The following is a 13,153-nucleotide window of genomic DNA, read 5'->3' as shown; positions in this document are numbered from 1 at the left end:
CCCCAGAGACACAGAGAGAATGAGGCTATGACTTTGATGTGCTTTATTTAGCCTGCCTGCATGGGAGCAGGGAGCAAGCTGCGGCCAGAGCAAAGGGTGCGGGAGGGCGAGCTGGGCCGGCACTGCCCTGGAGTCAGAGGGGCAGGAGGTGACTTTACGAGTCCCTCGGGCTGAGCTGCCTGTGCGGAGAGGGCAGAGCGTGGCAGCGTGAGTGGGTAGTCCTCGTGCCCTCGGAAGACCTCAGGCCAGCCCTAGGCCCCTGTTCTCCCCCACCCCCGACACACACACCCATTTCTGCCCCAGGCATCTGGACACACAGGGCAGGGAAGCAAGCCCACCTGGGGGCAGCTGCGTGGGGGGAGCCACATTCCGAGAAGTCCAGCGCTCCTTCTTTGTCTCTTTTCCCATACCTGGGAGGGGACAGGTAGCTGGGGCCAACGCTGTGCCGAGGTGCCAGCTCACCTGCCCCGTGCCTACCCCTCGGCACCATCCCGCCCGGGGCACAGGGGCCCAGGCCAGATCAGTAGATATGCTCTGCTTTCCCAAGAGTGTGAAAGGGTCTAGGGCTGGGGTCTCTCGCCCTCTCTCGCACACACCTGGGCCTGGTCAGCATGTTGATGTATCTGCGGAGCTCCGCTGCATACTGGGCCATCTGCTCCGGCGTGGCATTGTCCCCCAGGTATACTGGCTCCAGCGGGGTCCCCCGGGCACCCAGCGGTGGCTGCAGCAACAGAGCCACGCCCGTGGACAGAAGAAGCAGGAAGAGGCAGCGGCGAGAGGCGGCCATCTGAGGGGCAAGGAGCAGGGAGACAGAGGCAGCACAGAGCCCGTCACCCGTCTCCAAGCCTGGGACGAAGAGCAAAGGGCTACTCAGACCTGACCACCCCTCCTCCTAGAGCCTGCCCTGGAGAGCACGACGGCCCCTCTCAGGAGCAGCGCAGCAGGCGGAGCTTAGCCAGGGCCCGGGCAGAGCAGAAAAGTGTAGCAGAGAAGGTGGGGCCATGGGGCAAGAGACACAGGACTCAGGACATCCAGGGCCTGATGGCTCTGAAGAGGCAGGTGCGGGGTGGGAGTTGGAGCAGAGGGGCTGCTGGGAAGTAGGGGCACGCCCGCTCCCCTGCAGGTTGGGGGCACACAGAATGAACTTGCGAACCAAAGGGCAGGAATCCATTGCCTGTTGGTGGGCTGCCCTCCCACCCTCCCCAGCCTCCCCGCCAGGGGTAGACATGCTGATGCAGGCCCTGGAGAGGACACCACAGCCCCTGTCGCTGTGAGCAAGAGGCCGGTCACACGCATGGATTTGTGTCCACAGCCACCATCCCCTGCCCCGTGCACATTTGCAGTCTTCTAGTCAGCGGCAGGCTGCTCTTCCAGGGTGCTGGATTTGTCCAGATGTAGAGCCGGACCCACGTAGGACCTCAGTCCTCCGGAGGCCCCCCGCCCTGCAAGGCACCGGCTCTTTCCCCACATCCCAGCCCAAGCCCCTCGGAGACCCCGACCCCGAGCTCAGGACAGGCTGAGCCCACTTACCCTGAATCCTGAGGGAGCGGATGCTGGACCAAGCGGGTGCCTGCCTCAGGCCGGATGGATCCCCCTGCCCTTGGCCATAGCCCTTTTATAGTCCTCAGCCCCCCAGAGTCCCCGCCTCCTGTCAGCCTCTCTCACTCCCCAGCCCTCAGCCCCTCCTTCCACCGTCTCCCGGGTGCCCACAACGCCAGCGCTAGGGCCAGGTACAGGAGGGGAACAGGGAAGTGTTATGGGTGCCACACTAGTGCATAATGGGTAAAAGTTATGGACCACAATCAGCCTCCTGTAGGCCCCCCTCTGCCTTCGGGCACCAGAGCAGGCTTAGTTCAAGAAGGACGGGGTTCTGGAACATCAGGATAACTGGAAGGTTCTGATTACAGGCCTGGGAACAGCTCTGCCTGCCTCCCAAGGATTAACCCAAATCCTCAAACAGATTCCCTCAGGGCAGAAGATTGAGGCTGTGGCTCAGAGACTCCAGGGATGAAGACTGGAGACTCAGGACTTCCTTTCCAGTTTGTGATTAGAACAAGATGGGAACGGGAGAGATGCTTCAGGTAACCAGGGAGTGTGGAAAGGAGTGGGGACCCAGGCAGGGAGAAACCCGCTCCCTGGCTGGTGTATGGGATGCAGAATGAGAACTGATGTGCCCCGGGGAGAGGGGGGTGCCAATATCTAGTAGCCGTTTCCCAGCACCCCCATTCCAGGGAAGTGATAAAAACCAGCATCATTTGGAAAGCCTTGAATTTTCCAAAGTGTTCCCAGCTCAGTCACCTCAGTGAGTTCCTTCAACAACCCATTTTACAGATTCAGAAACTAAGTCTCAGAGACATTAAGTAACTAGCCTCAGGCCACATAACTAGTCAGTGGGAGATACAGGGTTTGAAACAAAGTCTAACTCCAAAATCTGGACTCTTCTAAGTAGGGCTGTTAAAATATTGCTATAATTTCCTGATTTGGGGCTGAGAAGCATGAGGCTCAGAGAGGCGAAGACACCAGCCCAAGATCACACAGTTGTCCAGGACTCAATTCACAAGTGACTGAATAGCTCAATGAAGCCTGAGTAGGGAGCAAAGGACTTCTCACCCCTGAGGTTCTGCTGTCCCAGATCAGGACACCAAAAGAGTGTGTCAGGAGAGGATTTGGTTGTGGGGGAGTGGGGGTGGGTAAGGACTGGAGGTGATGCTGCAGGGATCTGAGCTTTGCTTTTCCTCAAGATAATGAGGATTAAAGAAGCCTCAGGAAACACCAGTGTTCTGTCCTGTTCCTCTCAGTTCTGACTTCTGGCAACAAGAACAATGATGCTTCACCCAACAACAACTTACATTCTGCAAAGCAAATATGGAGGTCGTTCGGTCTCCGCTAGCCCTGGCCCTTCTGTGGCCTCGGGATCCCACTTGGTAAAACAAGGGTGAATTAGTGTCTGGTCCCGGGAGGGCCCCTGGTGAAGCCAGCAGAGGCTGCAGGCTGCCACCAGGGGGCGCCAGGCTCCAACCCTAGTTCAACAGGTCTGGTCTCCCACAGGACTGTAGTGCTGTGGGACGGTTCTGGCCACCACCCCGGTCAGCTCCCAACCCCTGCAGACAGATGGTAGACCTGGGGATTGACTCAAGTGCTGGGGCCATCTATAGTTTTGGCCTGTCACAGAGGGGACATAGCTTTGTCATAGCTTTGTCAGTGCCTAAGAAATGACAGTTACTCTACAATGTCAGCTGAACCTACAGCTTTCGTTTTTCGCCTTTGCAAACAAATGATTCCTCTTCTGGGTCCTCTCAGGGATGTTGTGACAACTGAGGAGGAAGGGGTAGTGGATGTGCTTTCTAAACCATATGGCCGTGTCCAGACTGGTGATGCTTCTCACTCACCTTCGTATATTCCCAGGGCTTGCCATGGAGCCCTGCTTAGAGAAGCACCAAGGACTTACCTGCAGACAGAGTAAGTGAAGGCGGAAGTGATCTCTCTCCCCCTGCCAAACCTCATGCCTCTGGGACGGGGACGATGGCCATTGGGCAGCGTTGGGGATGGCGTAAGGGCTCAATGAGACGAGGAAAGGAAGACCCCAGAAACACCTGGGGTCACTAGGTGAAGATGAGTGGACAGTAGCAAGGGGCACGGGGGTCCCCACATATGGGACTGCAAGAGCAGGAATTGGACCAGCATTTCACCCTCCATACCCACCCCCTACAACAAGAGCTCCTCCAAAGCAGCCTGGGCCAACTCTTAGGCCAATGTCTTATTCCCACACTGGATGGCAGCAGGAGAGGTGGGGAAAGCTAAGCTGTGGCCACCCCCAGATACCAGGAACCCAGGGGGTCCCCCATTCCCTGGGGAAACCCCTTGGGCTGAGGATTCTCACACACACCTTGGGCCCCTATCCCACCCCCTTAGGACCAACTCAGGCCCAACTAAGGGCTCAGGTCACTGATTTGGAACCCGGGCTCTGTCCCCACTTCCCTCCGCCCTGGGGACTCCATCTGCCTCCAGGGTCCCCTGCAGGCTCAGGAGTGCTCAATAGCTCTCCCTGCCGCGAGTGCCTGCAAAAGCAAATCCTATCATTGTCAGCTCGAATTTTTCCTGAAGAGGAAGGCTTCTTTCTTGCTAAGAGAAAGGCTAAACCAATCCATATAATAAAGTGTTGGGGAAGAGGGATGGATGAATGGGGAGGAAAGAAAAACGTAGGGGCTGGCTCTGGAAGGAGGGGAGTTTTTCCTTTGGGGTGGAAGGGGGCGATGCCAGAGCAGTTTTGAGATGGGTTAGGAATGAGTAGGAGAAGAAAGGAAAAGAAGGGGGATACTCATAAGCATGTGCCAGGCTATGCCAAGCTGACCTGTAGATTCAGCTCTCCTACTCACCAGTTCTGCCATTCATTAGCTGTGTGACCTTTAGCAACTTACATCATCTCTCTGAGCCTTAAAGCAGCGAACTATTATTATTATTTAAGGTGTAAGATGTATTATTATTTAAGGATCCCTGTTTAACCAGTGAAGGAATAGATGCAGTGAAATTAAATGACTAGGCCAGTCACACAGCCAATGAATGGCAGAGATGGGACTCAAATCCAGATCTTTTTTTTTTTTTTTCACATCCAGATCTTTTGTCCCTGAGGCTATTGCACCAACCTTGGGGTCCCTGCCCTTGAAGAACTCCTGGTGTGAGAGCTCAGATTCGGGCTACAGATATACTCAGGGCAGACCAGGAAGGTTCCGAAGGAAATGAGGCTTGAGGTGGATGTGAGGAATGGTGAGGGGTGAGGGGATGCTATTTCACAGAAACAGGGAGGTGGCAGCAGGACTGAGCGGCTCAGGGGTGCACATCAAGGAATCGTGGGAGATGCCACCAGAGGAGAAAGGGTGTGTATCGGGAGTCTTGCATTTCTGGCAGAAGCATTTAGATTTAACAGTTAATAGAATCAGAACAGGCGCAGGGTGGGTTCTCTTACCTCTGTCCCTAACTCTATGGCCTCCTGTAAGTCTTTCCCCTTCTCTGGGCCTTGAAATTTCCATCTGCTCAATAAAGAGGTAAGACCAAATGATTTCTAGATGATGTTCAAAGGAGATGGTGTTTGTAGCAGATTAGGCTAGCTGCCCCAATATCCACTCTCTCCTCCCTCCATCATAAAAGAGTTTAAAGCGAGTACATGGCCATTCAGCTGAAGACATCTCCTGGGCTGTTCTTGCAGTGAGGTAGGGCCATATGACTAAGTTTTAAGCAATGAGATGAGAATTTGAGTGATTTGTGCCATTCTGTTTTTACAAGTGGATGTACCCCCCTGTGACAAATGGCACCAACAGTGACCACAAAAATACTTCCTATCCCACAAGTAGTTCTACGATGAGGTCTAAGTCCCCTCTTTTTGAATGCAGGTGAACCTGTGACCGCTTGGACCAGTAGAGTATAGTGGAAAATGCTATGTGACTTCTGAGGCCAGGTCACAAAAGGCAATTGTTACGAGTTAAATTGTGTTCTGCTACCCCCCTTCCAATTCATATGTTGAAATCCTAACTCCCACTACCTCAGAATGTGACCTTATTTGGAAATAGCGTCATTGCAGATGTAATTAATTAAGATGAGGTCATACTAGAGTAGAGCAGGCCCTTAATACAACATGACTATTGTTATTATAAATAGGGAAAGGGGACATGGGTTCGTGCCCCGGTCCGGGAGGATCCCACATGCCACGGAGCGACTGGGCCCGTGAGTCATGCCGCTAAGCCTGCGCGTCCGGAGCCTGTGCTCCGCAACAGGTGAGGCCACAACAGTGAGGGGCCCGCGTACTGCAAAAAAAAAAAAAAAAAAAAGGGAAATTTGGACACAGAAGCGGACACGCATAGAGGGAAAATGATGTGAAGAGGCACAGAGTAAGGACAGCCATCTAGAAACCAAAGAGAGAGGCCTGGAACAGATCCTTCCCTCACAGCCCTCAGAAGGACCCAACCCTGCCAAACACCTTGATCTGGCCTCCAGAACTGTTGTTAAACCACCCAGTTTGTGGTACTTTGTTACAGCAGCCTTAGCAAACTAATACAGCAATGGAGCGCCTTCTGCTTCTCTTGGAGCATTCATTCTGGGGGAAACCAGCTACCGTGTAAGTCCAACTACCCCAAGGCATGATGCTGGAGAGGCCACATGTAGGTGCCGGGCTGGGATCCCAGACGACAGCCAGCAGCACCTGCCGGACCCAGCCAACCTCTGACAGCCACTGCATGAGAGGCTCCAAGGGACAACTGTCTAGTCAAGCCCTTCCCAGTCCTGACACACAAAATCATGAGTGAAATACAGCGGTTATTTAAGCCTCTAAGTTATAGGATAACTTGTTACACAGCATAGTAACGAGCGCACCTCCTCTTTCTCCTTCCCTCCCTTCCCAGTGGCTAGAACATGGATGCGGTGGTGGTGGGCCATCTTCAGTCGTGTAGATGAGGGTGTGGGGAAGCCTCAGAATAGAAACCTGGGATGTTGGATGCCCCCATGGAGCAGAGATGCCAACTCCCCAGATGCCGCTCGTATTTTATGTAGGAGAAAACTAAACTCCTTTCTTGTTTAAGCCATTTTTAATTCTGTCTCTATTTTAAAAGCCACATCAATATCATATCAATATAATGTATGTAAAACAAACAGCTCAGTGTCTAGCACATAAGTAAGTGCTTTTTTTTTTTTTTTTTTTGGCCACCTGTGCAGCTTGCGGGATCTTAGTCCATGACCAGGGATCGAACCTGGGCCCCTGCAGTGAAAGCACTGGACCACCAGGGAATTCCCAGTAAGCACTTTAAAAAAAAAAAAAGTAGCTATTTATATTGTCGTCATTAATGTTACATCTAAGGTTCCCTCCAGCTCCGACACTGGTTGGGTTTGATCAACAGTGGATTAACCACCTCTCAACACTCCCCCCAGTGGACATGAGGCAAACCACGTCACTGATGTTGAACCAGACACGTCAAACTGGGCAAAAATTGTCCGTGGTCATATAATTTTTTTTGTGTGTGTGGTATGCGGGCCTCTCACTGTTGTGGCCTCTCCCGCTGCGGAGCACAGGCTCCGGACGCGCAGGCTCAGCAGCCATGGCTCACGGGCCCAGCCGCTCCGCGGCATGTGGGATCCTCCCGGACCGGGGCACGAACCCGTGTCCCCTGCATCGGCAGGCGGACTCTCAACCACTGAGCCACCAGGGAAGCCCAGTGTGGTCATATAATTTATACCAGGATTCTCTTCTATTAGCCTCAAACTGACCACGGCTCTCCCAAGCAGACCAACACACAGGGGACCATGGACACCAACACAGATTCACATCCTCCCACTTCTCCAACCACAAAATGAACCAAAGCTTGTGGCAGCCGTTGCGTGCTCCCATCCCACCTCTCCTGGGGCGCAGGGTGGGAGGGGGAAGGGATAGAGTAGAGGAGAGAAGACAGGGGGAATTGTGATGGGAAGTGGGTCTCAGATAATGGCAATACTGTAGGGAGAGGAAACCAGAGAAATGAACTAACTCCACCCCCCAAGCAATCAAGAAAGGCTTCTGGGATGAGGTAGCCACTACCCTGAAGCTGATCTCCAGACTGAAGAGAGGGAAAGGGATTTACAGGCAGCGGGAGTGGCCTGGGCAAGGGCTTAGAGCATTAAGAGTCCACACAGCCTGTGACCTGACCAGGCCCTGGACCTGCTTTCATCTCCCCCTTCTGCCCTACCTTCAGGGAGGCCGGAGGGCAGCTGGGGTGGGGGGTGGGGGGGTAGGTGTTAGAGCCCCAGGGACTCCAAGGCAGGTTGTGTCTGAGCAGGGGCTCTTCTGCAACTATGGCAGAGCCAGCTTGAGGGTCCCCTCCCAGAGCCACCTAATGAGGGTATCCTTGTCATGGCCTTGTCACAAGGAGGGCATGGTTAGTGACTTATCTACTGGGTGTAAATTCTGAAAGGGGAGGGCGGCTGCTGAGAGAAAGGGCAGGCTCCACACTCCCATCGCTCCTCCTGCCCAGGGAACAGAGGTGTTAGAAATGACCCCTTCCCCAGCACACACACCCACCTCACCCCCCAAATAACTCTCCCTCCACAGCCCCATCGTGGGTCCCATCTCCACCCCCAGCCACTACAGCCGGGGGGGTTAGTAATACACCTCCTCAGGGTAACCAGGGTGTTTGTGTTAAGCCCACGCTCCCAACCACCTTCATCTTTGGGGGATGGGGGCAACCCTGTCTCCACCTGCTCTGCTGGGCTGCCTAGCATGCTCCTTTCCACACTTTTCACCCTTCAGCAACAATTCTCGCTGCTCCTCTCTACCCCTTTTGAAGAACTTCCAACCTATCTCCACCCCACTGGACGAGAGAGTTCCAGAGGACCCTAGTCTGGATGCTATCCACCCCCCCGCGCCGAGTGGCAGCGTTTTCTCTAAGCTCGGATCAGAGAGAGCCCCCCCACCACTCCAGCCCAGCCCTGGCCTGGGGCGCCTTTTGTCTCACGTGCCGTCCTCGCAGCTCTCTCGTCTCCACCCTCCACTCCCACCTGGATGCCACCTCCACGAAGGAGAAGGGAAAGGAAATAGAAACGCACGCTTTGCACGTCAGTGAAATTTGCTCTTTATTTAGGGACCAAGGAAGGACCACACACAGCCCTCCAGCCCAGGGGCGGGGGTACCGAGAAGTGGAATGAGGACCCCACCCCGAACCCTCCCCAGACGCAGCAAGCGGGAGAGGAATCCAGGTTCCGGGGTCAGGAGCAAACATGCAAATGAGGTTGATGAATCAGCGTGTCTCTCAGGAGGCCTTGGGGGTCTTCACCACAGGTAGGCGCCTTCTGGCCTGTAGGAGGGAAAGGAAAAAGAATCACACGGAGCCCAGCGTCGGAACTGGGGAGGCGAGACTTGGGGAAAGTACTAGGTGGCGGTGCCAGGGTGGCAGTAGGACCAGGCCACGCTCCAGGAGACAGGGCGTGTGGCGGGGCGCTTTTACCGCGACTTGACGGGCCGGTCCTCGGGATCGGGGAAGAGCAGTTTGGAGAGGAGAGCTTCCGAGATGTCACGTTTCCCGTACCTGCGGGGCGGGGCCAGAGGTGGGCGGGGTCAGGCCCGGCCGCGCCCCTAGTGGCGACCCCGCCCCGCCCACCCCGCGCACGAGCTCACCGCTGCCGAGTGACCAGGTTGAGGAAGTGGCGCAGAGAGAGGTAGTAGCGCTTCAGCTCCTCCGGCGAGGCGAGTGCGCCGGGAGCCTCGGGTTTGGCGGGGTAGGCGTCGACCAGCGCCCCCAGGCAGAAGAGCAGGGCCAGCAGCACTGTGGCCATGGCGGGCCACGGCCTGCGCACCGTCACCATCTGGAGAAGGGGCACTGGAGTCAGCCCGAGCCTCTACCCCTGAGGCAGGAGGCTGAGGCTGCCGTGGGGCCCACGCTCCAGCGGCCTGTCTGGGGCTGGTACCCGACCAAGGGTCAGCCACCTGCTCGCTGTGTGTTCTCAGGCACTGCACCGTCTCTGGCCTCAGTCTCCTCATCTGTCAGAGGGGCATAAGCCCTGCCTGCCTCCACCCGTGTTACCCAGAAGGGTAGATGGAGGAAGAAGGCTATGCTGGCAATGGGGGCTCCCCCGCCTCTCTCCTTCCCACGTCGGCTGGCCCCCTTTCAATCCAGCTTCCCGCCACTCAGTCCCAGTTTCCCCCATCCTAGCCTCAGTTTCCCCACCAGATAGCCTGGGATCCCCAGCACCAGACCGTTCCTGGGTCCCAGGCCACTCACAGCGACAGCTCCAGAGGCAGAGATGATCAGGAGATGGAAGGCGAGAGGAGTCCCAAGGGCTGGGCTGCTGCAGGTCGGGCTGTGGCCTACTCAGCTCAGGGCTTTCCCTCCGGGGCTTATATCCAGGCCTGAAAAGGGAGGGGGAGCTGGAGGGGGGAGGGCTCTTCTTCCTTCCTCCCTCCACCCCAGACCAGATCGCTGAGCTTACACCCAGACAGTGCGTGATGTCTCCACCTCCAAGGAGCAGAGGAGTGGGGGGAGCTCCCACACTCGGACTCAAGGTACCTCTGGATAGGGTGCCTAGCCGGAACCCCATCTTCACCCTACAGCCCCCCAACAGCAGGTCTAGCCTTCGGAGGAAGTGAAGCATTTGGATCTAGGTTCCTGGGATGACCCCTAGGATCAGGGCTGAGATTCCATCTTTCCTAGCCTGTCCACGGGTGGGGGTGGGGGCTCGGGGGGGAAGGGGAGCAGGAAGCCAAACCCACTTTTTCCAGCCTGCGGGACCTGTGACCACTCCTTCCAAAAGCCAGCCTTTTCAGCCCCTGCTCTGTAATATGTTGGAGGAGAGCCAAGAAGTGACAGGACCTGTGGGGAAAACTCTCTCTCTACTGGAGGCAGGGATGGGAGCTATGACCTTGGCTCTTGACCTCCTGTTTATGATGTCCTGGAGGAGAGGCCTCTCTGGACACCCCACTGTGTCTCCTCTCTGTTAAAGAGTTGGTGAGGGCTTCCCTGGTGGCGCAGTGGTTAAGAATCTGCCTGCCAATGCAGGGGACGCCGGTTCGAGCCCTGGTCCGGGAAGATCCCACGTGCCACAGAGCAACTAAGCCCGTGCACCACAACTACTGAGCCTGTGCTCTAGAGCCCGCGAGCCACAACTACTGAGCCCTAGTGCCACAACTACTGAAGCCCGTGCGCCTAGAGCCCATGCTCTGCAACAAGAGAAGCCACCCAATGAGAAGCCCACGCACCACAACGAAGAGTAGCCCCCGCTCGCCACAACTAAAGAAAAGCCCGCACGCGGCAGAGAGACCCAACGCAGCCAAAAATAAAAATAAATAAATTAAAATTTAAAAAAAAAGAGTTGGGGAGAGGGGCGGGAGGAGGCAAAAGGCAGTCCCCTCCCCAGAAGCAGCTGAGTCAGCCACCTGTGCACCCAGCCTGACACATACAGACTCAGGTCCAGCAGGCCTGGCATAGAGATCCCTTGCAAGGCAGTGTGCCCCCATCTCCATCCAGGTATCACTCAGGGCACTGGTGTCTTATGGGATTGAGTGATGCCAGGGCTGCCCAAGAACATGCCACCATCCCCAGCCCATTGCAATCTCCACTGGGCTCAGGGGCAAATATCTTCAGCCAGGGCCTTTGATGGAAACCGGAAAGGACTCCTGTTTATTAAGCACCTACTGTGTACTGGGCAGTATATGATTCAGGCCCCAAAACACAATGAGCTTAGTTTCTCCCCCATTTTACAGATGAGGAAACTAAAGCTCTAGGAGATAAGGAAACAAGAGCCAAGGTCACCCAGGATTCAAACAAGACAAAAGGGCTGAGGCAGACCCCAGGAAGAATCCCACTCAATCATGGTGGACAGAAAGGCTTACTACCTAGGATAACCATGGGCTTTAGGAGTCAGGCATGGGAGCCAGGGGAAGGAAGCTAAGTATGGGGTCTGCCAACCCCATCAGACCCACCTACCCCCAGCAGGAAAAGAGAGGGCTACTGGGGAGTCTCCCCATAAAGCCATTTCCAGCTCCCTTTCCCTGGCCTGGCTGGATCCTCCAGTGCTTCCAGGCATCCCATCAGCCCACACAAGCAGGAGGGGGCTGTCCAGGCCCCTAGTTCAGGGCCAGCCCCGCCACCCTCCAGGACAGATGGCCGTGGGTGTTATTTTTAGAGTTCTCTCTGGAGGTGGAGAGTCCAGGGCTCTCTCAATTACCTTTTTATGGGTTCAGTCACCTGCACTCTCCGGAAATGGCTGCTTATCAGCCACTTGGGCCCTAAGGGCCCCACACATCCCAAGAAAGGCCAGGTCAGTGTGCCGAGCATGGAGGTGGAGGAAGACACCAGGACGAGGGGGCGTGGACCCCGTCTTCAGAGAGCAGAGGAAAATCATTCTTCTCAGGGAGCTCTCATCTGAGGGGCAAGGCACAACCCTGTTCTCCAGGAACCCCAGGCCACATCCTTGGGGACTCCCAGTCTGTGGTGAGAGGAGCCCCAATCTGAGAGAGGAGGCACCATCCTTGTAGAGCCCCTATCTGAGGAGTTCCAAGAACATAGCGACAGAGAAATACAGGGGAACAAGCCTGGGTCAGTTTGGAGAGGAAACAACAGAAATAAAAGAACTCCACTCCTCCAGAGGCCTTGGGAAGACAAAAGACAGGTGCTCACCCTAGAGATGGAGAGGGCAGCCGGGAGACTGGTGAGGACAGCTATACCCCCGGGGGTCAGGGCCTAGACAAGGAGCCTGCAGGCTAAAGGGGGCAGGGACATCTGAGCGAGGGGCTGTTTACTAACCCTGCAGCACCAGCTGGGGTTTCTAGCAGCTGATCCCAGGCAGAGAGAGACGACAGGTGTTATGAGATGCCCACAGGGAATTTGTGGCATTCCTGGAACCCCCTCACACCTTGGGGAGTGGGTGTCTGAGGATAGATGGGAGGAGAAGTTAGAAAGCATGGGGGAAGGCCCGGATTCAGGGTTCAACCTCTCAAGAAGTCGCTTCCCCATTTACCTTTAGAGTGAAAGCAAAGGGGACCGGAAGAGGTCCCTCAGGGTGGGCCAGGAGCCAGGCTTCCACTTCACAATGACAGGGCCAGCTGATCGGTTCATCAATCACCACCGCCTCATTGAAGAGTTTATCAATTTGCTGAGGATGCCTCAGCCCTCAATCAATGGGCTCAGCCACCCCCCCGACCCACACACCCATCACCATTATTGATCCATGATTCAGTCGCTTTGAGACATGTCTGGAGGGTGGGGGGCTGACATCTGTGAGGGGAGAAACTTCAAAATAGTTGTTATTGTAGACTTGGGACTAGCACCTGCCTCCAACTTGTCCTCAAAGGGAAGTGGGGACAGAATCACTGGGGTTCCCTTGATCCCCATTCTCAGAACACCTAGCAAGGCCACCCCAGGGGTCAAGGAGGCCATGGGCTTGGACCCCAGTTGACCATTGCCCTTGCCCAGTGGGCTCAAGGCCTACTCATCAAGAGAGAGTAGCCCTTGGGGCTTCCCAGTGGCGCAGTGATTGAGAGTCCAACTGCCGATGCAGGGGACACGGGTTCGTGCCCGGGACCGGGAAGATCCCACATGCCGTGGAGTGGCTGGGTCCGTGAGCCGTGGCCGCTGAGCCTGCACGTCCAGAGCCTGTGCTCCGCAACGGGAGAGGCCACAGCAGTGAGAGGCCCGCGTACCTC

At 55.8% G+C, this 13,153-nt stretch overlaps 2 protein-coding genes across 2 annotated transcripts; both read right to left on the bottom strand.

Moving 5' to 3' along the window:
• Positions 1–154: 154 nt before the first annotated feature.
• Positions 155–787, bottom strand: PPY (pancreatic polypeptide). Its single transcript, XM_024760782.1, has 3 exons — positions 597–787; positions 339–410; positions 155–179 (listed from the first exon to the last, which is right to left on the bottom strand). The coding sequence occupies exons 1-3, from the start codon at positions 785–787 to the stop codon at positions 155–157; spliced, it is 288 nt and encodes a 95-aa protein (XP_024616550.1).
• A 7,898-nt stretch (positions 788–8,685) lies between these two features.
• Positions 8,686–9,791, bottom strand: PYY (peptide YY). The gene is made up of 4 exons (XM_024761165.1): positions 9,735–9,791; positions 9,131–9,318; positions 8,961–9,041; positions 8,686–8,810 (listed from the first exon to the last, which is right to left on the bottom strand). Exons 2-4 carry the CDS (start codon positions 9,316–9,318, stop codon positions 8,786–8,788), a joined length of 294 nt encoding a protein of 97 aa, XP_024616933.1. The 5' UTR covers positions 9,735–9,791; the 3' UTR covers positions 8,686–8,785.
• Between the last annotated feature and the right edge of the window lie 3,362 nt (positions 9,792–13,153).

The sequence above is a fragment of the Neophocaena asiaeorientalis genome, unplaced genomic scaffold (genome assembly GCF_003031525.2).
Source record: "Neophocaena asiaeorientalis asiaeorientalis breed wild unplaced genomic scaffold, Neophocaena_asiaeorientalis_V1.1 scaffold30, whole genome shotgun sequence".
NCBI classification, from domain to species: domain Eukaryota; kingdom Metazoa; phylum Chordata; class Mammalia; order Artiodactyla; family Phocoenidae; genus Neophocaena; species Neophocaena asiaeorientalis.
Note: the sequence above shows the minus strand (reverse complement) of the source record. Positions and strands in the feature narration are given on the sequence as shown.

Bases quoted from the DNA above. Each gene is read 5' to 3' on its own strand.
- PYY (XM_024761165.1), bottom strand. From the start codon at position 9,318: ATGGTGACGGTGCGCAGGCCGTGGCCCGCCATGGCCACAGTGCTGCTG. The intron at 9,042-9,130 runs GTGAGCTCGTGC...CCCGCCCCGCAG, and splicing joins AACCTGGTCACTCGGCAGCG to GTACGGGAAACGTGACATCT. The intron at 8,811-8,960 runs GTAAAAGCGCCC...TCCCTCCTACAG, and splicing joins GACCGGCCCGTCAAGTCGCG to GCCAGAAGGCGCCTACCTGT.
- PPY (XM_024760782.1), bottom strand. From the start codon at position 787: ATGGCCGCCTCTCGCCGCTGCCTCTTCCTGCTTCTTCTGTCCACGGGC. The intron at 411-596 runs GTGTGTGCGAGA...GTCCCCTCCCAG, and splicing joins AACATGCTGACCAGGCCCAG to GTATGGGAAAAGAGACAAAG. The intron at 180-338 runs GTGGGCTTGCTT...CTCTCCGCACAG, and splicing joins CCCCACGCAGCTGCCCCCAG to GCAGCTCAGCCCGAGGGACT.